The 22,412-nt window shown below is 35.3% G+C and overlaps 3 protein-coding genes across 6 annotated transcripts in view; 2 read left to right on the plus strand and 1 right to left on the minus strand.

Annotated features, from left to right (window-relative positions):
- Positions 1-459: 459 nt before the first annotated feature.
- Positions 460-6,755, plus strand: zgc:113149 (uncharacterized protein LOC541363 homolog). 4 transcript variants are annotated; one of them, XR_007180570.1, is made up of 6 exons: positions 461-780; positions 2,252-2,487; positions 2,623-3,078; positions 3,186-3,236; positions 5,441-6,258; positions 6,583-6,755. XR_007180570.1 is itself a non-coding variant. In XM_048161808.1 (5 exons), exons 2-5 carry the CDS (start codon positions 2,349-2,351, stop codon positions 5,929-5,931), a joined length of 1,137 nt encoding a protein of 378 aa, XP_048017765.1. In that variant the 5' UTR covers positions 460-776; positions 2,252-2,348; the 3' UTR covers positions 5,932-6,755. The 4 variants fall into 4 exon arrangements, 2 of the variants coding, with proteins under 2 accessions (XP_048017765.1, XP_048017764.1); XR_007180571.1 differs by having other exon boundaries at positions 5,441-5,987; XM_048161808.1 differs by having other exon boundaries at positions 460-776; positions 5,441-6,755.
- Positions 6,756-10,090: 3,335 nt separating this feature from the next.
- Positions 10,091-15,186, minus strand: xaf1 (XIAP associated factor 1). The gene is made up of 8 exons (XM_048159740.1): positions 15,034-15,186; positions 13,368-13,503; positions 13,109-13,165; positions 12,782-13,013; positions 12,609-12,676; positions 12,206-12,427; positions 10,419-10,484; positions 10,091-10,343 (listed from the first exon to the last, which is right to left on the minus strand). The coding sequence occupies exons 1-7, from the start codon at positions 15,066-15,068 to the stop codon at positions 10,446-10,448; spliced, it is 789 nt and encodes a 262-aa protein (XP_048015697.1). The 5' UTR covers positions 15,069-15,186; the 3' UTR covers positions 10,091-10,343; positions 10,419-10,445.
- A 4,946-nt stretch (positions 15,187-20,132) lies between these two features.
- The window catches only part of rap1gap2a (RAP1 GTPase activating protein 2a), a 107,860-nt gene continuing 105,580 nt past the window's right edge, over positions 20,133-22,412 (plus strand). Inside the window, exon 1 of the mRNA XM_048159734.1 lies at positions 20,133-20,234. Coding sequence (XP_048015691.1) covers positions 20,221-20,234 — 14 coding nt within the window. The 5' untranslated portion in view covers positions 20,133-20,220. The remainder of the gene's footprint in view (positions 20,235-22,412) is intronic.

Consider the following 22,412-nt stretch of genomic DNA (forward strand, 5'->3'; position numbering starts at 1 on the left):
ACTTTAATTGCTCCAGCTGTATTAAGATCTAAATTAATTCCAGCATTTGTTACTAGGAAGAAAAGCCCGTTATGAACGATTGCATTCATCAAACTGCGTTGCTATCCATCTTATTTTGACCATTTTATAATCCTAGTTGTTTACATTCTCTTTAGTAAACATAAATATACTGTTACTAGCACAAATATGTGAATTTATAGCCTACTATCTCTTTTCTTAATAGAGTTTATTTCGACTCCAAGCATTTTGATCGAAATACTCCCATGACGTTTACAGGAAATCGTGATTCCTTGTTAAGGATTTTTTTATTTATTTTTATTAACATATCACACTCACAAAGAGCAATATTTATCTGATTATATATCTAGCTGAATATTTTAGAGCTGGGCACAACCAGAAAAAAATAAGAATAATTTTATATATTTAAAAAAAAAAAAATAAAGTTACCAAATACCATTAAATAGCCTATATCAGAGTAGGAAAAAAAGCGTAGAAAATTAACAAATATTTTACGCGAACTATTCAACTTGTATGTGTACAAAAGGTGACTTAAATGTACTTTTGAACATGCTTAGACTGGGCCACATGGATTCATGTATAGTCAGGAATGCTTCCACACAGGCACAGGGCAGGATTACTATAGAATGTTGGCGAACTATCGTTGTGGAGGGGGAAAAACACGTAGAGCTGAGTCTGCGCGACGCAGGGGATCACTGCCTACGAAGTTTATCGGGCAAGACTACACCGACAAATCCTAGGACACATTCGACCGCACCGTAGGTAATTACCACTCAATCTATCACTAATATCAATAGCAATAAAGTTTATCGCCGCCCTGATGTACGCAGTGTAGATTAGACGCAAAAATCGTTCGTAAATACGTCTACGAAATGCGTGCGTAGTCCATTTTCCTACTCGGTAGGCTAGCAACAAACAAAATACAAATCCGTTTGCGTTTCCAGGCGGAATGTATGCTTATTACGAGAACTGAATCTATCTTTGCGTGTATGAGCGAATATTGTACGCGAGATATTTGAGAAATGTCAGATTTGAACGCTCGAGGTATACGCCGTGTGTCCGTGATGGCGTTCGCTCGAGTCTCTCTGTTCCTATTGCTCTCTGACGATTAGGCAGGACAACAACAAAGAAGCAGGAAGCATATGGGCACACCGGCGAGGCGGTGTGAGATCACGCCGCAATTAGTTGTAACAGTTAATTTAAAGTAAAAGGATCCTAGAAAAATGTGGATCTGTGCTTTTCTCAAATAATCTCTGTCTGTGGCTGTTCTGTCCTTTTAAAGAGCAGAACACAAGCAACAGTCATCACATAATAAATCAGAGGGATAGTAAATGCACGCACGCACACACACACATATATATATATATATATATATATATATACACACACACACACACACACATACATACATACATACTATTTCACTGATTTAGTAAGTGTTGGATGTTGCTTGTGTTCTGCACTTCAAAGGGTGTCTATATTATACTAATGTAATAAATGATATATTACATTAGTATTATATAGACATGTATGTGTATATATTATATGTGTGTGTATATTCATATATATTGTGCAATGAAAAAAGAAGAGGTTGTATTTAATTTGTGTTGTCACAGGCGTTATCTTCTTTGCAAGGCGGTTTGAAGAGGATGAATTAGTTAAAGGATTAGTTAACTTTCAAATTAAATTTTCCTGATAATTTACTCACCCCCATGTCATCCAAGATGTTCATGTCTTTCTTTCTTCAGTCGAAAAGAAATTAAGGTTTTTGATGAAAACATTCCAGGATTTTTCTCCTTATAGTGGACTTCAGTGGACTCCAAACGGTTGAAGGTCAAAATTACAGTTTCAGTGCAGCTTCAAAGGGCTTTAAACAAAATCTAGAAAAAAAAATACAGTTGTATTTTTTTCTAAAATGACCTATCGTTTCGCTAGATAAGACCTTTATTCCTCATCTGGTATCGTTTAAAGCTCTTTGAAGCTGCACTGAAACTGTAATTTTGACCTTCAACCGTTTGGAGTCCACTGAAGTCCACTATAAGGAGAAAAATCCTGGAATGTTTTCATCAAAAACCTTAATTTCTTTTCGACTGAAGAAAGAAAGACATGAACATCTTGGATGACATGGGGGTGAGTAAATTATCAGGAAATTTGTATTTGAAAGTGGACTAATCCTTTAAGTGATGCTGCTTTTGGACAATTAATAATTTTATTATTTTGTTTGTTATTTCAGCCATATAATTGAAGGAAACCTTCTGATGGATGCTGTCTAGAAGCCCTGTTTGATTCGGTTGTGATTGGTAACAACGAAAGGTTTCGAAGGAGGAAGGATGTCGGAATTTTTGCCATACCCTTACAGAGGGCCGGGAGGTGCTTTGATGCGCTTTAAGAAAAGAAAATCACGGTTCACATTCCAGGAGGTTGAACTGCTGCTCAGTGAGGTGCAGAAGAAACGGCATATTCTAGTTGGTAAGACATACCTTTTTATTTTTATTTTTATTATCGCATAAAGCAATAGGACTTGACAGCGATTTGAAAGTATGTAAATTATGCTTTGCATACACAAAGGGTAATAGTTAAATGTTAAACTCGTGTCTTTAACAGGGAAGTTCAACCGGGGCATTTCGAAGGATCTGAAAAACCGCACTTGGGCGGATCTGACAGCGCGTATCAATGAGGTCAGTGAGTGTCACAGAGAAATTATCGAAGTCATCAAGAAATGGGCAGACCTCAAATGCGACACCAAACGGAGGGTGGCTGCCATGAGGGCGTCGGGAGCCACGGCTACCCAAATCGCGCAAGAGCTGTCCCCCATAGAAACCATGGTGCACCAGATCCTTCAGATGTCTAACCCTAACAAAAATGTGAGCAGTTTGGCAAATGATGACCAAATGGATGACGAAGACGATGACATTCCAGGTCTCTCTGAGCTGCCACATAGCTCCTCACACATGGCAAATGGCAGGCTTCATTCGTTTGCTTTACCAATGCCACCTCCTTTCCACACTAGTATCCCAGGCAAAGGAGATATGGAGCTTCCTACACACATGATGTTTAGCGGTGAGTTCCTTTTTTAGTGAGTAATTTTAAGGTGATTCATTACTAAATGTTTTATTTTTATATGAATGTTTAAACAATAGTAAGTTGGTTATTTTTTGCTTTGATAGATTCAGCAGTGCCTCTTATAGACCTCCCGACTGACACATCAGAAAAGGAAGGTAAGTAATAATGCAGACCTACTTGCCGTACGGTTTGATTCTTTTAATGGGTCAATGACATGATAGTCTTTTTTTTTTCTTCTTCTTCAAAAAATGTATAAAAAATGCAGTTCATACATAAAGTTTCTTAAAGTGTTAGTTCACACAAAAATGAAATTTCTGTCATTAATTACTCACCTTTATGTCGTTCCACACACATAAGACCTTCGTTCATCTTCAGAACACAAATTAAGATATTTTTGACTCGTCCATAGACTGCAATATAATCAAAACACTTTCAAGGTCCAGAAAGGTACTAAAGACATTGTTAAAACAGTTGACGTGACTGCAGTGATTCAACCTTAATGTTATGAAGCGACGAGAATACTTTTGTGTGTAAAAACAAAACAAAAATAACTTTATTCAACAGTATCTTCTCTTCTGTGTCATTCTCATACGTTGTTTGCGTACAGTGCCTTCAGGTTCTACGTCAGAACGCCGACTCATTATTGGTCGGCTCCTGCGTCAGCATCGCTCACACGTGTCGTGCTGCTCATGTGATCAGCTTTGGCCAATACTGACCCGGCATTTGGACGTAAATACATCTGCGTTAAGGATAATGACAGGGAAGAGAAGATATTGTTGAATAAAGTTATTTTTGTTTTATTTTTGCGCACACAAATATTCTTGTCGCTTCATAACATTAAAGGATTAGTCCACTTTTAAATACACTTTTCCCTGATAAATTTACTCACCCCATGTCATCCAAGATGTTCATGTCTTTCTTTCGTCAGTTGAAAAGAAATGAAGGTTTTGAGGAAAACATTCCAGGATTTTTCTCCTTACAGTGGATTTCAATGGCTACCAACAGGTTGAAGGTCAAAATTACAGTTTCAGTGCAGCTTCAAGGGCTTTAAACGATACCAGATGAGTAATAAGGGTCTTATCTAGTGAATCGATCGGTCATTTTCGAATACAACCGTTTATGCTTTACAAACAAAATATCGCCTTGAACGTACTTTCCGCTTCCGCATTCTTCATAACGCTTACGCTGAATGTCCTACGCCTTCCCTATTCAAGTTACGGAAAAAACGAAACTGGCGCCGCGTTCGTTCCGTAAGTAGAATAGGGAAGGCGTAGGACATTCAGCGTAAGCGTTATGAAGAATGCGGAAGCGGAAAGTACGTTCAAGGCGATATTTTGTTTGTAAAGCATAAACGGTTGTATTTTTTTCTAAAATGACCGATCGATTCGCTAGATAAGACCCTTATTACTCATCTGGTATCGTTTAAAGCCCTTGAAGCTGCACTGAAACTGTAATTTTGACCTTCAACCTGTTGGTAGCCACTGAAATCCACTGAGAGGAGAAAAATCCTGGAATGTTTTCCTCAAAAACCTTCATTTCTTTTCGACTGATGAAAGAAAGACATGAATATCTTGGATGACATGGGGGTGAGAAAATTTATCAGGAAAAGTGTATTTAAAAGTGGACTAATCCTTTAAGGTTGAACCACTGCAGTCACATGACTGTTTTAACGATGTCTTTACTACCTTTCTGGACCTTGAAAGTGTTGATTATATTGCTGTCTATTGACGAGTAATAGACCACTGGGATTTCATCAAAAATATCTTAATTTGTGTTCTGAAGATGAACAAAGGTCTTATGTGTGTGGAACGACATGAGGGTGAGTAATTAATGACAGAATTTTCATTTTTGGGTGAACTAACCCTATAAATACATCTCTTCTATGATGAGCATGTTTTTAATTGAAAAACTTTTATTTGCCATTCATGGTGCAATTCCCTAAAAACTTGATGAAATTTTATTTATAAATATATTATATATAAAATATAAATATTAAAATATATTTAAAATGAAATATACAAATATTTTTATTAAAAATATTAAATATTAAAATTTTATGAAATTTGGAAAACGTAAAATTTAGGTTAATATAAAAAATAATGCTTCTTGTTTATTGTAGAAATAATGTCTGGTCTTGGTCATTGTATGAGTTATTTTTATTAGGGGAAAAATAAAAACGATTATTTTTTAAAAATTGGTCACACCACAAAACATTTTTAGTTTTCTTTTAAACGGTGCATCGTTCATATACCATTATCGTGGACATACTTATAATAATGTTTTGCATATCCAAGTAAAAATGGTTTCTAGTTTTATTTTAATGCTTATATTAGAATGAACATGTTTCTGTTCCTTCCAGGTGGTAACATGCAGTTTATTGACAAGGGAAACCAACCAAATCAGAATCCTGTTGGTATCCCTGGATTCCTCAGCCGTCCCATTGCTGAGAAGAACCAAGTTCGAGAAAAACCTAATCACAACACATTTAATGGGCCTTCAGCTGCCAGGACCACAACATTTATTGTACCTTCTGTGGCCGCCTCATCATCACGTTCAGCTCCTGCTCGAATCCCTCCCCAAGCTGCTTCTGTGGAACCTCGCAGTCTGCAGGAACGTTTATCCCAGAGTGCCTCGCTCAGCCTGCAGGAACAGCAGGCCACCACACTGCTGATAGGATCGCTGTCTCGCTCGCTGGAGTCGCTTGCGGAGTCGGTGCAGAGATTGGTCCACACCCAGCAGCAGTTTTCACGTGACACCTTACAAATGCAGCGTGAAACGCTCCACGTCCTGCGTGACTTCTCCTCCAACGCCTTGACTCTCCTGCAGGACAAGTTCAACGGACATCCATAATTTCTGAACACGCCGACACTATCGACAGCTACAGCTGGGAGCAAGTTACAAAAGCAGTGAGTGCTGATGGCACAGAAAATACAATAAGCTGAGGAGGATATTGTGACACTAGAGTATATGGCAATCTTTAAATATCTAAAATATTGAGAGTTACAGAGCTGACAGGACTAAAAAGTTTTCTCTGTTTATAACGTAATAACCAAAATAAGAAGCATTAGGAGCCGAAATAGGTTCTTCGTAGAGTTCCTCATATGTACCGACTGATATATTTTCAGTAGATGACTGGGTCTCATAGACTGTTTGGACCAATTGTGAGCTGTTATACAGGTAATATAATGGGCAAAATGTATTTAAAAATTGACTGGTAATTTAAGATAATTATATTTGTGGTGCTTTTTAACATATTGCAAAGTAGCCATGAAGTTGGCTTGTTTTAATTTATGTAATCTGATTTTGCAATCTTCTTTATTTAGGTTTGTTCTTCTGATATTCTTTTAAATCAGTTTCTGGCTCAAGCATTGCTTAACAGACCTGCTGTAAATGTTTTAATCTTTTAGCCAATGTGCATTATCTGTTATTAGTAGTTTCTCTTAACTTGAATTTCCAAAGACTCCTTTTTAGTGTTTTGTTTTGTTTGTTTTTTTCCTCCAGATGCGATTTTGAATTCTGATTGAAGGCACATTATCTTAGATGTAGCTCCTATGGACCTGTGTTTGATCTCCCAGAAATGAAAAGTCAGCACACTGTTATAAAAGATGTCTCCTACTTTAAAACCCAATGTCAAAGATGAAAATAAAACATATAATTTCAAATATTACATCAAATACTGATTTTTGCTTTGTGTTTTCCCCCTTCAGATTAAGTGTGACGGATAATCAAGAAAAGTGGGATAATGGGTTTTGGCTACCACATGTAATTTTATGTGTGCTATAGCACAGCAATTATAATCAGGAAATGGAGACTGAGGTCTAACTATACAACATAGTTAATGCCACATTCGCACACAATGGACCATTTTCACATTTCTGGGCTTCTCAGAAGCAGCCTTTCCACGACTTTCCAAAAGAGGGAAAAATATAGAGAGATTGATTACATTGGTCAGAAGAGAAAAGGATGTCAAATTTGTTTAATTACAGAAGGATTACATATTATATATATTACTACATAATATAATAGCCTATGTATAATATAATGTAATGTAACATATAATCTGTGAGTTTGGCCAGTATATAAATAGAGTAGCTCCTTAAAAGATAGTCAGCTAATTTAAATTTTAATAACGGTATTTAACACAAAAATCACAGTTGTCTGAATATTATAATACTATACACACAAATAGTTTTCATATGCATATTATTCCTGTGAAAATGATGTAGATTGTGAGGAAAGAAGGTGTCAAAAGAGACATTCAAAACACAGGTGCAAACGGTAAATGCATCTTGGCTGACAACTTCTGATTGAATCCCCAAAAATGCACTTGCCTGGGGTTTCTCTGTCTTTAGCTTGATTTCTGGGAAACTGCATACAATTTGCGTCCGTCAGGGAGCCCGGCCTTTCCAGAAGAGGTGGGGATCAGTGCTGGGTGGATTACTTACAAATTGTAGTTCGTTACTGATTCCAAATTACATGACAAAAATTGTAGTTATTAACATAATCCATTACATTACAGATTTTAGGTAATATAATCTGACTACTTTTTGATTACTTTTAGATTACTTTTCAACTACAGTCAAACCATAAATTATTCAGACACTAGAAATATATATATATTTTTTTTTTTTACTAGTGGGTGCAGGACACTATATTTATGTTCATTTATGTAAGTGAGGATAGCAAATTAAAGTAAACTGTGACATATTATACCCAAAAATTCTTCATACAGTGGACTACCAGTAAAATTAGGACCAAAAATGATTCAGACACTTTGACCTGAACATGTTTTGCTTAAGTGTTTTCTGACATAATTAAGATTTTTTTTTTTTCTGACACAGTTTAACTCTGAGATCTTGTCATATTTTATTACCATTTTTATAAACCATAGTGAATAAACTGTATTAATGAATGAAATGTTCAAGGTGTCTGAATACATTTTGGTTTAACTGTAACTTTTTATCACATTGATCCGAATAGGATAATATTGTACCATATTGATATAAAAATACAAAGAGAAGGAAAATACATTCCATTCTTTTATCATCAACATGAAGTGCATTAAATATTACATTACATCAGGGTTTCCCAAACTGGGGTTTGTGTGTTTAATGAAAAGCCAATTAAATAATAATACAGTATGTAAAATAAATAATTTTAAAATAATAAAAAATTGTAATAAAAATGTATTTGAAAGACAAATGGCTTCCAAAGACATAGCAATACATGGTAAATGGCTTAATGAGTGATAATTCAAGTAATAATTGTGTTTGTCAGGAGTTGATTCAATATGCAGTGTTGAAATGTTGAGAAAACACTCCTTAAAAGTAAATCCAGTTGTCAAATGCTTTGTGGCCTCTCATTTTTCCATGTGTTTATAGCCACCAGACTAGTGTCTGTGTGTGTGTGCAATTTCCCAAAACTAGAAGACTTTCTGATTGTATATAAACTATATGATTTTTAGAAAGGAAAATTTAAAACATGAAAAAGAAGAACTGGGGAGAATGAATAAATTGTGAATGGATTACTGCCATTGTGAGAATATGTAATCAATAAAAAAGTAACTCTAGATTATATTACATTTTAAAATACTTGTAATCAGACTAATTACAAAATTATAATCTTAATTTTTGGAATCTGATTAGGTAATCCAGATTACATGTAATCATTAACCACCCAGCACTGGTTGGGATGTCTGAATATGAAACATTTTGCTAGATTTGATAAATATGAAAACGTGTCATCACAGTCTGTGAAAAGGCTCCATAGCATGGTATTTCATCAAAACATTTTCTAATTTAACATGTTAAATTCAGGAGTTAAACTCAACAGTCTAAGTTTTATAAAGCTTATTTATATAGTTTGTATAATCTGTTTTGTCAACAGATGAGAAAAAAAAAAAAAGTTGAAGTTGCTTATGAGATTGACTAAACGATTACTCTTGAATCTGCACTCTCAACATTGGTCACTCACAGAGGAATACAAAAATATCCACTAGATGTCACTGTTGCACTTTTGTTGCCAAGTGCAGAAGAACAAGTGGGGGTAGAAATTAATTTACAACTGGACAAATAGACCATTAAAAGACAATTTTTATAAATATATTTAGTAATATATAGTAAGATATTTTAAGAATTTTGAGGAAAGGCCATCCTGACTGAAACTGCCATCTTGTGGTCTTCCCCATTTTTCTCCCGATTTTCATAACCTTCATCTGGAAGATGGTCTGCTGGATCCTCAAGGCATTTTATACAAAGGTATGAGGATGTTGGCAGAGAGAGTGAAATAACCTAAAGTCTAGAAAATACTATGCACAAAATCTTTTCATGCACAAATAGTTTGGTTGTCTTATGTTATCTTTATTTTTAACCAACACAAGGTTTGTCCAGATTTAACATGCAGAAAGGTTTAAACACACAGATTTATTATAGAGCAAAATAATTGCATCATAAAAGGGTTAATAGTCAGTAGTCAGAAAATAAAGTATACACACTCAAAACAAAAACTTGCTTGCATTATTTTGCCTTTACTGGGCCTAATAAGTCACTTTTAAATTAAAATTAATTGTAATTTAAAATTAAATTTTATATTAAAATCAGACAATAGTGATTAAAGGTGCTAAAGAGGATCTTTTCGTCGGCTGAGAAACCAAAGACTGTTACTGAGTTTTTGAAATGAGCGCATGCGTAAGAATTTCGAGGGAACGCCTCCCAAAACTCGTGCACGAGTATTGGAACACGAGTGTTTACCACCGGCATTCGCTGTGTCGTGTTTTTTGGATTCATTATGTCGGACTCACCGCATGTAACTGCAGTTGTTACTCCTGTCTCATGACAAAAACATTGCATGCAGCGCCTGTGGAGTGTGGAAAGTTACTGGAGCGCGCATCCGCGCTCGTCTCTCACAAGGAACATCACGACAGTGATTGACAAGCCAGAGGGCCAATCGTTTACTCGATGATCGCGTAAACGTTTGGCTGATGTTTTTAAGGCCCTACCTCGTGCACAGATGATGTATATTAATATTATTACTTTCAGTGCACCTAATAAATAGTCTTTTATCAGTTAGTAAAGACAGTTTCAAGTAATATTGCAAAAATGTATAAAACAAAACATCCTCTTTAGCACCTTTAACAGAAGCATTGTAACAGCAACTTTTTTAGTTACTGTATTGTCAATCTATCTCAGTATGTTATTTCCACAACTAAATTTTTTATTTTTCATTATTTGAGATGATTGGCACGTTTGCAGTTTCCAGCCACCCTGTAAGATAATTCATACATTTATTACAATTCATATATTTTGCAAAGTTATACTGGTGTATTATTGTATACTTACATATCTTGCTCTTGCTTTCACCAGCCATCATGCCAGGTTTAGATGTTTGAATAATTCACATTTTTTCTTTAAAAAAATTAAAATAAAATATAAATACATATATAAATATATAATTAATTATAGGTAAATATATTATATTAACAATAGAGGCTCTAATGTACATCATTTACAGTGCTGTTGAAACATTTGGGGTCACTTTACTTTTACTTAGCAATGATACAATAAATTGGTCATAAATTACCAAAAAATTCTATTGTAAATAAATGCTGTTCTTTTGAACTTTTTGTTTATCAAATAATCCTGAAAAAATCTATGACAGAGTCAACAACAATATTAATCAGAACATTAAAGCTGCAGTCCGCGATTTTTCCTCTTTGTCGCCATCTCTTGTTTGAAACCTGCAATTGCAGTCATATGCGGAACAGTTATCTGTATGTGCGCTGTGCCTCGGCACAGCTCGTCAGCGCGGATGAATCTAATGCTTGCTGTCAGTCATCGCACCGGTGTGGATACTGAACTTCAGAATCACAGATTCTACGTCTTGAAAGTATGACCAATAGAAGAATTTTCACTGGAAAATATCACCTGAACAAGTAAGTAACATTTCTGCCACTTTTGTTCTGACCAACTGAGGAAAAAAGCATTAGGCCTACAATAAATTACGCTGCCAATGATGATTAAATCTAACGATCGCTTAGCTCGGATCATGCCAAACCTGGCAAATTATTATCACTGTTATATTGTTCTCAAATCGTTAATGTTAGCAACATCAGCATTACTATGACTATGTGTATATTAGCATTACCTGTAGATTTCAATTTCTGTAGCCACTCAACAGTCCAAAGTCTTTTGCTTTTGATTACGGGTGAATCTCCAGTTGTCACAGATGATTGTCATTTGGACCTTTCTGGATTACAATCTGCCATCAAAATAATAAGTTTAATTATTTCAGCTGCTGTGAGAAAAGGCTATAAATGATCCGCTACCAGCAGCATCCTCACGTGATAAAACCGACTAGCCTGGACTCCTTCTTTCTGTTTACGGACGTGACGTAATGACGCACAGACGAACTGCTGCATGCTCGAAATTTCTTTCTTTTTTTTTTTTTTTCCCTCCATGTGACATCAGTGGGTTAGTTAGAAGTTTTTGAAGAATCGAAAATACACCTTGGTCCAAAAACAACAAAAACCACGACTCCATTCAGCATTGCATTCTCCTCCGGGTCTGTTGTTCATCCGGGTTCACGACTCCTGCATGCTCGAATTTCCCGCGGAAAGCTTACCGTTGTGAATCGAGCTAAGATAATGAGATAGTTTTGAACACTGGCTGTTTATGTACTTGCTCAAAAATTGATTTTGGATCATTTTTAACCAAAAAAAGTTACGGACTGCAGCTTTAATAATAATAATGTTTCTTGAACACCAAATCATCATTTTAGAATGATTTCTGAAGGATCATGTGACACTGAAGACTGGAGTATTGATGCTGAAAATTCAGCTTTGCCATCACAGGAATAAACATGTTGAAATATATTAGTTTAAATTATAATAATATTTCCCAATATTACTTTTTTACTGTATTTAGATCAAATAAATGCAACCTTGGTGAGCATAAGAGACTTCTTTCAAAAACATCTTATTGACCCCAAACCTTTGAACGGTACTGTATTCAATTTGGTATAATAAATCCAAAGTTAACTGTAATTATTAAATCAACAACAAAATTACTGTTTAGATTTTTGATTTTTGAGGCAACACAAGTTTTATGTACAAAACAGTGACTAGTACCTCATGCCATTCAAGTGTCTTTACAGGAAGAGCCAGATGACAGAGCGGACAGGTGCTTATCTTATCCAGCTCCGTGTCAATGTTTCTGTCTCTCTTTGTCTTTTGCAATGTTGAGAAGGAGAAATCTGCAGCGTCTGGAGCACTGGCATTTCCAGCTTTGAAGTTTTCATCTGAGTCATCATCCTCGCTGTCTGTATTCTGTAAACGCTGTTTGCAACTCAGCTAGATAAAAGGAATAATAAAAAGATTTGCGGTGTTAAAAAAGAGATTTTCATAAAAACATATATATATATATATATATATATATATATATATATATATATATATATATATATATATATATATATATATATATATATATATATATATATATATATATATCTTATTTATTTATTTATTTTACCTGGTGCTCCTTCAGGTTTTCTGAGGGAATGTATCTTAGACAATTCTGACATTGCAACATGGTCGGCTCTGGAGACAACAGATATGCTAATTCAGTATTTTACAATGAAAATACCCAGAACTTGGCAATACTAAGACCTATTACATATCCATAATGTGTCATGATGAACTAACCATCAGTGTCAGATGCATTATCTTCAGGGACAAGGTCCTTTGATGTTGTAGGAGTGGTAGTTGAGCAGATCTGTGCGTGATTTAGCTGGTCCATCATTTTGACATAGAGGCCACAGTCTGAGCAGCGCTCCGTGCGACTCCCACAGGACACTCTGTGCTCTATTAGATTGCTCAGAGGAAGCTCGAGCTGACAAAACTCACAGATCTGAGGCCTTTCGGAGCACTCATCTTTCTGAAAGACACAAATAGAGACAGAAACAACAAAGGAATGAGTAAAAAAACACCCAGAGCTCATTGGTTTAGATTGGTGTGAGATTAAATATTCACCTCGTGGTCTAACAGATGCCTTCGCTCCATCTTTTTATTGCACATCTTACATTTTACCTGTGAGACATGATGAAAATGAGACCACCAACAGTATTTTAGAGGTGGGAGATTACAATGATGAGTAAAAAGCAAGTGAAGTGGAAAACATTCAGCAGGAAAATGCATCACAAATCATTTTTTTGTGACACACAGGGCTAAGAGCTTGTGAAAAGCAGCAAATATCATAGTGTTAACCAGTATTGAGTGGTGTGGTTGTGACCTGTGCGTGCTGTTCGGTTTTATGCTCCTCCAACTGATCTCGAGGGACAGTGTCATCGCAGTCTGGGCATTTGCACAGAAACCTTTTACAGTGTGGTTCATGCAGGTCATAGTTTGCCTTTGCCACCTCTTTATTGCTGCATAAAAACATCAAAAGAAACTCTTTACAGAGACTGAAGATGGAAACACTGGTATGGGATTGCACATGCACTGTTTTCTTAACCCTAGAATGTATGAGCTAAATAAATAAATAAACTACATGAATGCATAAAGGGGGTCAAAATGATCCATAATGGAATGAATGGTTTCCTTCAAAAATAAATAAATAAATAAATATAAAAAAATAATAATAATAAAATAAAAAATAGGTGTCCTATTAATGAATTAATTAAAATAACATATGATGCACAAAAAGATTTTTTAAATGCAGTTTAAACTCTATAGATCTACTGTAAAGTATATTCTAATCTGAACTTCATTCCCCACATTTCTCACAGAGCACGTGAAAATGAAATTTGCAGACAGAGGCAGAACATTTCACATTAAATTTGCACTTTTCTAAGCATAACTTTTAGTGTGAATTCAGACATACTACTCATTTCATATAGCCTACTGCTTTTCATCTACTATATAGTATGGAGATATGCGTCTTTTTAGAAGAATTCATGGAATATCAAATAAACAAATGTTTTCATCGATAAAATATTTAATAAATTGTAGCATTGCTGGGTCAATTTGACCCCCTTTATGCGTTCTAGGGTTAAAGGAACAGTTCAACCAAAATCCTAGTCACTCTTTTCAATATAATGAATAGGCACTGGGTGTGTCAAAAAAAGAAAAGAAAAAAAAATCACACAGCTAACTATGCATGGGACCTTCCTGGGTTCATGAGAAAACAATTGATTGTCTAATTCGTGAATAAATTATTCCTTTGAGTCAGATATTTCAAATGTTTAAATGTTTTTAAGGTTTATCTGGTTCACACACACAAAGGTTTGAATTTGTTCACGAATTTGTTCTCCAATTCGACACTAACTCAATGATGTAGTCACGGTCACAGGTGAAGAGTTGTAAATAACCTAAATCGACCCGTTTCTCGCATAAAGCGATAGCTTCATGAGATTTGAATGGAGTGACCAGGATATCTTTCCAAAAATCCACATGTTGTGTTCCAAGGAAGAAAGAAAGTCTGCTTTAGAAGGACATGATCGTGATGCCAGAATTTTTGGGTGAACTAACTTATATCAAGTTACCTAAATTATGTGTTTACGTATTAGTGTTTAAGTAATAGTGTTAAAATTATTCACTAATCTATCCTGTTCAGTATCGGTGATTCACCAAATCAAATGAAATGAAGTGAGTTTTACTTCAAATTCACGTCGCGTCAGCCATAGCTGCTCCCATGGAAATAGTTTCACTTTGTTTTAGGCCAGTTTATCGGCACCTTAAAGAAATAGTCATTATTGTCGAGTAAATAAGTAGAACATGTTTTTTTTTGTTTTCGTTTTTATGCTGTTACTGTTGAAAAACAGAAAATGGTCGTGATAATGTTATCGTCTAAAACTCGACGAATACGATGCTATTTGTTTACATTAGCAATGAACATAAATAGACGTCTTAAATCTTTATGCGATATATTTACAGTAACTACATTGTAAAACACTCACCAGTGAGTACATAAAATCAGTTCTTCTGTGTCCATAGTTAGGCTATACTAGAGAGAGATGACTTGGTTACTGTGTTAGGGTTGGTGATTTCACTTATTCTGAAAAGAAAGTGGAACCGAAACTTAATAGGTGTCGTAAACATCTTATCGCTAAGAGTCACTTGTTTTCCAATATGTTCCAATACAACATATTGCCTTGTGTTGTGGTGAGAAAAACACTTCAATTCACATCTTTAGTGTCTCATTTAGTAGTCTAGCTCCTGCATACAGATACAGTCCTGTGATTGTTGCATAGTAGCCAATCACATGTATTTAAAATAAGACCACAGTAACCAGGTAAAACTTCTGTAAATTAGTTTTATTATATATATATATATATATATATATATATATATATATATATATATATATATATATATATATATATATATTTAGCTTTGTAATAATATTTCACAATATTACTTTTAATTTTATTTTTGATCAAATGAATGCAGCCTTTGGTGAGCAAGAGAGACTTTCAAAAACATTTAAAAAACACACTGATCCAAACTTTTGAACGGTACTTTATAGAGAGGTATGTGTCATATACGGCAGATTTCTATGGCTTGAGTGAAGTATAGTTTACTCATTTACAACGTGTATGCATTAATATGGATCAGTTCATGGAGCTTAGCTTTGTATGAATATTGCTCAACTCGCGTATTCTGTCACTTTAGTAAAACATTAGGAGTCTGACAGTCTGCTGGATGGATGTCCCTTGTTGGCCCCATTAGCAGATCACTTATGTTGACTATGTAGTTCAAGATTTTATTGAGCTGTTAGTTTCAAAAAATGTTCTCAGAATAATTGAACAAAGCTTTTGTATCAAGGCCTCGGAGACATCAGACATCAGTAGCTAATGGATGTTTGTCAGCAGAAACAGCACAGGAGCGGACAGCTGTGTCACGCCAGGGGAATCACAGTAATTACGGTATTGAGTTTCGCATTTTCACTATTGCCGCAGATGGGTGTGGACAGAGGACTTAACACGGACCGGTTCATTCCCTAATTCTGCCTGAGTGGGTCAGCTGTCGCCTGCAATGTCTGATCAGAATTGTGATCGGCATTAATGGTGCCACCAGGGTAATCTGGCCTGATGTCGCTTTACATAAACAAGCGAATTATTTTAGGGTAGGATTGTACGCTGCAGGCCTGTTTTCTTGTATGTTTGTGTGTGTGTGTGTGTGTGTGAGTGAGTGTCCTCTCATTACATAATATTAAAGTTCACAAGTCCTTGCTGCACCAGTCAGACCAGCCAGCACAGTTCAAAGCAAATAACAGGGTTGTTTTAGCATCAGTTCAACATTCAAAGAGTGAGGAGTTCTCGTCTTACATTGTAATCTCTCTTCTCCTTCTCCTTGGTGATTATATTATCAGTTTCTGATCTCTTTGGAGTTTTATTGCGCTAGATCAGATTGCTTTTATGAGCAGATCGGAGACATCTGAGCTGTGAGTCCAAAAAAGAATGATTGAAATTAAATATTGTTTTATTGTGTCACAGGCCAGTGTCACAAATATTTCACAATAAAGTGACCTTGGGATTGTTTATAAAATTATTTTGTGATGGTTATTAGGATGCATTTTATGCATCTTATTTACACCTTTCATTTATCCTATTTTAATAATAATGATGATAATAACAATAAACTTTATTTGTATAGCATCTTTCATACAAGAAATTCAACGCAAAGTGCTTTACAAAAAAAACATTACAATGAGCACATTAATTTAATTTTATTCATATACTGTTATAATTTTCTAATTTATGCATTTTAGTTTAATATATAATTAAACTAACCTATTTATTAATTTATTATTTATCAATAATATACATTAAAATAAGCCATTTTAATCATTTTAATTGTAAAATGAATATAAAATGTTATTTACAATATATAAATATATATACACATTTAAACATTTATGCAAATATATACATTTATATAATATATATAAATATATATATTATATATATATATATATATATATATATATACACACACACACACACACACACACACACACACACACACACACACACACACACACACACACATAAATACAAATTATTTAAATGTATAATTTAAATGTATTAGTTTATTATATAACATACCAATAAAGATGAGACCCTCTTTATAATGAATTAAAAAAAAAAAATACTATACATAAAATACATAACACATTGCTCCAAAAAATTATTTGCTTGTTTAAAGCTAAAGTAAAAAGAAATGCTTTCTTTTAAAATATTTAATATAGATATTATAGTTTTTATATATATTATATATGGTATTACATAGGAATGACATAATATATAATACACAATATAAAATGTTGTATATTTTAAAATAGTTATTTTATTGATTAAACAGAACTTTAAAAGTCTCTAAAATTGTACTAACATGTTTACAGCCCATCTTACATTGGATTTGTTGGCATATAGATGTGAATTAAACTACAAGCTGATGGATTTCTTTTCAGAGGGAAGTCACACCTCTGGCTGGCTGTCAAGCATTGCAGTGCCATATGCTCATTTTTAATTTCTATCAAATCTAGTCATATGATTGCAGGGAAAAGAACAGGTTGAAAATGTGAAACCTTATTTGAAATTGCTGTAATTTTCAGGTTAATGCTATATATACATATGTTCATCCAACCAAATCTTATGGCAGAACTCCAAAGAACATTTCCAAAGAGGGTTACCAAGGCAACCCCAGAAAGTGCACCAATTAGAAGGCGCAATGGCTCTCAAACACTAAACTGCCAAGAGATTGAAGGAGATGGAGACAACAGCTCTAAACAAACAGACAAATGAAAGAACCAGGCAATGTTCAACAGGCTCTTTTAGTGGAAGATTGCATTAGCCACTACTTGAGGGTGTTGCTGAGCACATGGTGAGCGAGGATCAGGGATGATTTGGTTTTCTTGCCTAGGTTGTAACATTTCCAGAAAACTCATCAGTTATGCTTCATATTCATGATGTATTGCTCATGAATCCAGAATATTGATGTTCCTCCATGCGGCTGAGTGTGTGTGAGTGGACATTGATTTGATTGGACCCCAGTGGTGGCTGACTGCATTGACCACATGCTGTTTAATGGCCAATGAGGCACATGTGCCTGCATGTGAAAAAAATATTGTGGAACATCTGAGTGGAATCTTTCTCTTTGAACAGATCCATGTTCTCATTGTATTGCATGGCTTACTGTGAGAACTTGAGCTCTGAGCTGTTTGTTTCCTTTGCTGAAGATGTATTTACACAGACTGTCTGCTGCAGAGAGGCAACACAATTTTTTCTATTTCGTCTCAAAGTGTAACTATATTATCGTCCCAACTCTTTATAATTAATTGGATATATACTTATAGGCTTAGTTCACCCAAAAATGAAAATTCTGTCATTTATTACTCACCCTCATGTCGTTCCACACCCGTAAGACCTTCGTTCGTCTTCTGAACACAAATTAAAATATTTTTGATGAAATCCGAGAGGTATATGACACGTCCATAGACAGCAACACAAAAGGCCTTAATAATGATAAAAAAAACTTAAACAAAGGCCTTAATAATAATAAAAAACAAAGATATGACATCCAAAGTATGTAAGGTAGTACAACTAGATCTCTTTTATTGAATCCAAAAGGTTTTAATTATATTTTGCTACATATAAAGGTATTTTAAAGATTTTGAAGTGTCAAAAGGTCATTCGGTTTAACCGTCCAAATGCAGCCACTTCATTTGTGATTAAAATATCTTAAAATGTAATAAATGTATATATTTTTTTATTTTGCCATGATTTTATAACATCATATATCAACATAGTGCAAAATGGTATTAAAATTATGTGTAGAAGTCGTTGCTTTGTTATGAGAAAGAATGTCCGGAAAAATGAATTTCACTGATGTCATTTGGAGTAACCAACATAAAGGGACCATTTTGGATCAAGTCATGCGGTCAGTATCATGTGACAGGATGTGACATCATTCAGACACCTGCAAAGGACCACATGGTCGTGAAGCAAAGTAACTAACTCTCTTTTAACTATTTGAATGGCCGCCCTCGGCTCCTGAATGGCCGCCCTCGGCTCCTGATGGCCGCCCTCACCCGCCATGGCCGCCCTTTGACCCGCCATCCGCCCTCGGCTCCTGACTTGCTCATGGCCGCCCTCGGCTCCTGACGCATGTCCTGAATGGCCGCCCTCGGCTCCTGACCCGCCATCCGCCCTCGGCTCCTGAGGTCATTTGGTACAACTGCTATAAAACATGGAAAATGTTGTAATATTTTAAAAACTTGCACTAAATATAAAATGTTTGATTGTCCTTTTGCTAGCTAGCTAGACATATCAGCCTGTTAGCATTTTTTTGAAAATATCGTCATTCGGTACAACCAAAAGTGTCATTCGGTGAAACCGAAATTTTGGTTAAAACGAATGACTTTTTTGATGACAAATTTTGTCCATCTTGTAAAAAATAACAAAAGCAGTGTTAATTGATTATAAAAACCACATAATCTCATTGTTAACACATAATAAAACTTTATATTTAAAATTAATTATATTTCCATTATATTTTTTTTTACACTTTTTCAAAACCTTATTCGTCAATGACCCATTATCTTTTTGGTATCGACCAGATTTTTAATATCAGTGCTTCTCTAATTAACACAGAACCAAAGTAGAAGCATTAGAGTCACCTTTGATACAAGGGCCTTATAAGCTGCCGTAAATCTGTTCAATTGTGAATGCATTTAAATAGAAAATTCACTGGAGGAGCTGTCTGCCTTATGCATTTCTAGCCTTGTATATGAGAGCGCCTGTGCCATAAATCTTCTGTAAGGTTGGCTTTTGTGGCTCTGTTTAATTTTACATCTGAGAAATAATCCGCACCTCCTCACAAGCCCATCATAGAGAGCCAGAACATATTCAATGCCATAGCAACTACTACAACTACTACCTGGATTCTTACACACATCTCTCTCTCATCACGATTCACTCACATTCTCTCATCCTTTTCCCTCCCTCCACTGTTTTATTCTCCCCCCCTCTCTCTCTCTCTCTCTCTCTCCCTCTATTTCACTGAGCCGTTCTCTCCTCACTCGTGTTGAACCAGTCGTTTCATGCAGCACTGCTGTGTTTACTCAGTTCTGAGAGCCTCTGATGGCAGATTCAAGGTAAGGTGATGTTTTAATGGTTATTCAAGTGCATGATGGATTCAAGAGCGTAAATCTTATCTCCTGGTGATTTTGTCACACTAATGGACAGCATCATGTGGGTTTGAGTGGGACCTGACTAAACTGTTGCTGTATATAGGGTGTGTTTGTATCTGTGTCTCATTTCTTACTAGCTGTTTTGCTGTACGTCATGCCCATGAGTTGCATCAGGGTCCCTAAACTGAGTTTTAAACTTGCGTATTTTCTTACAAAAAGTCTTAAAATGCAACTGTGTGACAATTAATAGTTAGCTTGTTTTTGGCTTGTGTGTGTGTTGCGTTAGTGACTCATTCCCTTAGTGTATGCCATTGTTTGTGGCTGCCAGGGGGGTGTTTTCAGCATGATGGCTCAATTTTTTAGAAATAAATAAAGTATGTGGATGATGCATATGAGTCATTCTGTATGGGCTGTGCGGGATTTAGTAAACAGAGAGCCATCATAAAGAGCCTTGCATAATGATATAATGAAAGAGACTTTAAGCATCAAAGATGCAGAACAGTATTAACATGAAATTTTACACAGTTTAAATATATACACTGTCACATTTCCTTGTCGTTGTAGCAGGAAGTGATATATGATCTTGGGTTTAATATTACAGAACATTCTGCCAAACAACTGTGGTTATTATCACAACCTGTAGCTTGAGCTTCTATTTTAGTGCGAATGTATGCATATACATTAGAGTGATAAATGAACCGTATATGTTGCCGTCCTCTCCAGTACAAGAGTGTCACAATGGTGCACAGTTCACCATTACAGCATAATTATGACTCTCAAAGTCTATTATGGGTCCTGCCATGTGCAGCAGCCTCATCTGCTCTCTCTATTGTCCTCCATTCTATCTTCATCCTTCTATTATTGTGATTCTCATCCGATCATTTCCTATTGCTCGTTTTCTCACTTTCTTTCAAGTCTCTTTCACTCTCTTCCCCCCTGCAGTCTCTCATTAGTTTGCGGCATACTCCCTCCACAGCTCATTTTCTCCTCCTTCCTCCCCCTCCGTACCTCTGTTCTGTACCTGCCCTCTCTTGATTCGCTTAAGGAATGAGTGATGAGCAGAAACTTAAATGGAGAGTGAGTCACTGTATTGATAAGAGTGAAGGGCGATAACTCTTCTCTTCTCTTCTCTTCTCTTCTCTTCTCTTCTCTTCTCTTCTCTTCTCTTCTCTTCTCTTCTCTTCTCTTCTCTTCTCTTCTTTCAACTAGCCTCTTCTGTTCTCATCTTCTTGTTTGTTTCCTTCATCTTTTTTGTTCCATCTCTTTTGTTTTGTCCTTTCTCTTCCCTTTTCATCTCATCTCTTTTTTGTCTTCTCCTTACTTGTTTTGTCTCATCTAGTCTCTTTTTCTCTCATCCAGCCTTTTTCCACCTTATTTTGTCTCATTTCTTCTCATCTCTTTCTTTTCCCCCCTCATCTCATCTCTTATTTTTTGTTTTGTTTTGTTTCATCTGGTTTCTTCTCTCACCTCGTCTCATTTATTTGCTTCTCATCTTTTTTTTTTGTTTTTGTTTTGTCTCATCAATTGTCTTCCTCTCTTTCATTTCATTTTGTTTTTTGTTTCTCTTCTGTTTTTGCACCGTTTTCATCTCTTATGCTTTTATATTTTTTCATTTTTTGTCCAGTTTTGTTTCATCTCTTCTGTTCCGTCCTGTTTCTTTTCTTTTCTCATCTCAATTTTTCTTCTTTCTAGTCTTGTTTTGTCTCATTTAGTCTCTTCTTTTCACATCTCATCTAATTTCTTTTCTTCTCATCTTTTTTAATCTCATTCTGGTCTCATTTCTTTTCTACTAAGCTGTACTTTCTTGGTTTGTCTCATCTCTTCTCCTATTTTCTTCTTTCATTTTCATTTTGTCTCTTCTCCTCTTGTCCCATCTCATTTTATCTTGTCTTGCTTTGCCTCTTTTCTTCTTTCTTGTTTCAGCACACCTGTTCTGTTCTCTTTCATTGCAGCTCATCTCATCTCTTCACTGTCATTTTATCTCTTTCTGGTTTCATGTCTTATTTTTTACTTTCTCATCTGGCTGCATCCTTCTCGTTTTATTAGATTTAGTTATGTCTCAAAGCTGTGCTGTCCATCTCTCTTTGTAAACTCAAAAATATAAGGTACTGCAGGAAGCGCTAGAAGCACTGCAGAGACCAG

This window comes from Megalobrama amblycephala, linkage group LG16 (assembly GCF_018812025.1).
Source record: "Megalobrama amblycephala isolate DHTTF-2021 linkage group LG16, ASM1881202v1, whole genome shotgun sequence".
NCBI classification, from domain to species: Eukaryota; Metazoa; Chordata; class Actinopteri; order Cypriniformes; family Xenocyprididae; genus Megalobrama; species Megalobrama amblycephala.